The sequence below is a fragment of the Anabrus simplex genome, chromosome 6, assembly GCF_040414725.1.
Source record: "Anabrus simplex isolate iqAnaSimp1 chromosome 6, ASM4041472v1, whole genome shotgun sequence".
Taxonomy (NCBI): domain Eukaryota; kingdom Metazoa; phylum Arthropoda; class Insecta; order Orthoptera; family Tettigoniidae; genus Anabrus; species Anabrus simplex.
The window spans coordinates 347,799,691-347,802,010 of record NC_090270.1 but is presented as its reverse complement, the minus strand read 5'-3'; the positions used below and the strand labels follow the sequence as shown (position 1 = coordinate 347,802,010).

Genomic DNA, 2,320 nt, shown 5'->3' with positions numbered 1-2,320 from the left:
GAGAAAGGAAGTCTTCATAGATGCATGTGTACAGAAGGCAACGGTTATTTATTCTTTGGAGGTGGGCGGGCGCGTTGTCGAGACGAGACTTTGCTCGGAGATCGCGACGGAGGAGCGTACGAGGGCGGTACTGAGCGCGCGCGGCGGGGCGCGGCGGAACCTAACCCGAGTAGTTTTAACCTCACTTCGTCGTAACCTAACCCCAACTCGACCCAGGGCCTACATTCAATCCCAACCAATCTCCTCAAGAAAGAAAAGAAAGAAAGAAAGAAAGAAAGAAAGAAAGAAAGAAAGAAAGAAAGAAAGACCCAGGGCCCCGTGGTAGTAGTAGTAGTAGTAGTTGTTGTTGTTGTTGTTGTTGTTCTTGACGGCGGTGCGATTGTCGTTTCAAGCGGCAAAAGGACTGAATAATCCGTCCGGCTATGATGGTGTTAACGACGACGATTATTATTATTATAATTATTATAATTATTATTATTATTATTATTATTATTATTATTATTATTATTATTATGAGGTTTTCTAATTTCTTTTGACCTTAAAGTAACAATGCTAACCACTTTGATGTGATGTCCCCCTTTTCACTTGCCTTTGGTTTGCTTAAGGGTAAGAGGCTAACACAACTGCTCTTTTTTTTAAAGGTGTGGTGGCCCTGAAAAGGGCCGTTTCTTAAGAAGGGTGGTTATTCCCTGTAGCTCCTTACTTGGAGCTGGTGTATTTGGTGACTGCTTTGGTGCCCTCGCTGACGGCGTGCTTGGCCAGCTCTCCGGGCAGCAAGAGACGGACGGCAGTCTGGATCTCCCGACTAGTGATGGTGGAGCGCTTGTTGTAGTGGGCCAGACGGGAAGCTTCAGCGGCGATACGTTCGAAGATGTCGTTGACGAAGCTGTTCATGATGCTCATCGCCTTGCTGGAGATGCCAGTATCAGGGTGTACCTGTTTAAGTACTTTGTAGATGTAGATGGCGTAGCTCTCCTTCCTCTTGCGCTTCTTCTTCTTATCTCCCTTGGAGATGTTCTTATGGGCCTTGCCGGCTTTCTTGGCGGCCTTTCCGCTAGTCTTAGGAGGCATGGTTGTCTCGTGTAGCTACTGAGAATCCAAACGAATGGCTGGGGGCACTTTTTTTTTTTTTTTTTTTTTTTTTTTTTTTTTGTTGATGGCCAGTGGATGGGAGCCCCGGGGCGAAAATGATGCCCCCCTACTCATCTGTTTCCTAGGTTTGGCCGATGAGGCAGGAAGTCTCTGATCTCACTGCACTGGCGGGGGAAAATCCATCTGTCAGATAGGCCAGAGGTCTATCGTCAGAAAAGAAACCCCCAATTCGCTACTAATTTGTTTTCAAATAAAGGAGTCGGAGTGAAGTATTAAATATAAGAGCCCTTCTTAACAAACAGCCCCTACCAGGGAAAGAATTTTGAGATATTTAGTGAGAGGAATGTGTCAATTTGCAAAAGGCCGAAAGGGTTGGTAGGTTCGAAAAATTAAGGCAGGTCATAGAGGATCCAAGGGCCACGGTACTTCAGGCGAGTACTCGGCTTCTTGGTCCTCATGATCCGTTTTAGTAATAGAATACCAGGGTCCTCTGATAGGTTCGAGAGGATCCTAGCCCTGGTCATCCTCACTACTTTATTTATCTGAGATCTAAGTGTGGGGATACGAAGCTCAGCCCGTATCCTCTTGTTAGATTTCAGATAAGGTGCTCTGGTCATCATTCGTAGTGTCTTATTCTGAAAAGTTTGTAATTTTGACAGTGGAGTCTTTGCAATATAGCCCCAGGCCTCGCAGCCATACAGCAGGATGGGCCTGATACATGCTAGGTAAATATTTCTCTTGATGGTGGTAGAGATATACTTATTGCCTAGCAGAGGTCTCAGCGCTTTCATCCGTGCTGTGGCACGCTGTCTGGCCTGTTCTATATTGCATCTCCAGGACAAAGTTCTGTCCAGAATTAGGCCAAGGTATTTAATTTTGTTAGTCCAAGACACGGGGACTTTATTAATAGTGAGGCGATCAAGGCTAGGCCGGCGCCGGGTGAAAATAATTGCTTGTGTTTTCTCCGCATTTATTTTCACCTTGTTCCGGAGACACCACTCCCGGAAGGAATCGATCCATTGTTGCAGTCGTCGGACGGCATAGTCATTTCGTTTCATGCCGATGTAAATGGCTATGTCATCCGCATACTGCTGGATCTCAACTCCATCTAGTGTGGGAAGATCGTTCACATATAGGCCGTAGAGTGTGGGGCTTAGCACTCCACCCTGTGGGACTCCAGCTCTAAGTACCCGAGGGGTGGATTGCTCCCCTTCACAGGAAATATAAA

At 46.4% G+C, this 2,320-nt stretch overlaps 1 protein-coding gene across 1 annotated transcript; it reads right to left on the bottom strand.

Annotated features, from left to right (window-relative positions):
• Window positions 1-699: 699 nt before the first annotated feature.
• On the bottom strand, window positions 700-1,071 carry LOC137501245 (histone H2B-like). The gene has a single exon (XM_068228151.1). The coding sequence runs from the start codon at window positions 1,069-1,071 to the stop codon at window positions 700-702; it is 372 nt and encodes a 123-aa protein (XP_068084252.1).
• Between the last annotated feature and the right edge of the window lie 1,249 nt (window positions 1,072-2,320).

Excerpts from the sequence above, each read along its gene's own strand:
- LOC137501245 (XM_068228151.1), bottom strand. The coding sequence starts at position 1,071 with ATGCCTCCTAAGACTAGCGGAAAGGCCGCCAAGAAAGCCGGCAAGGCC.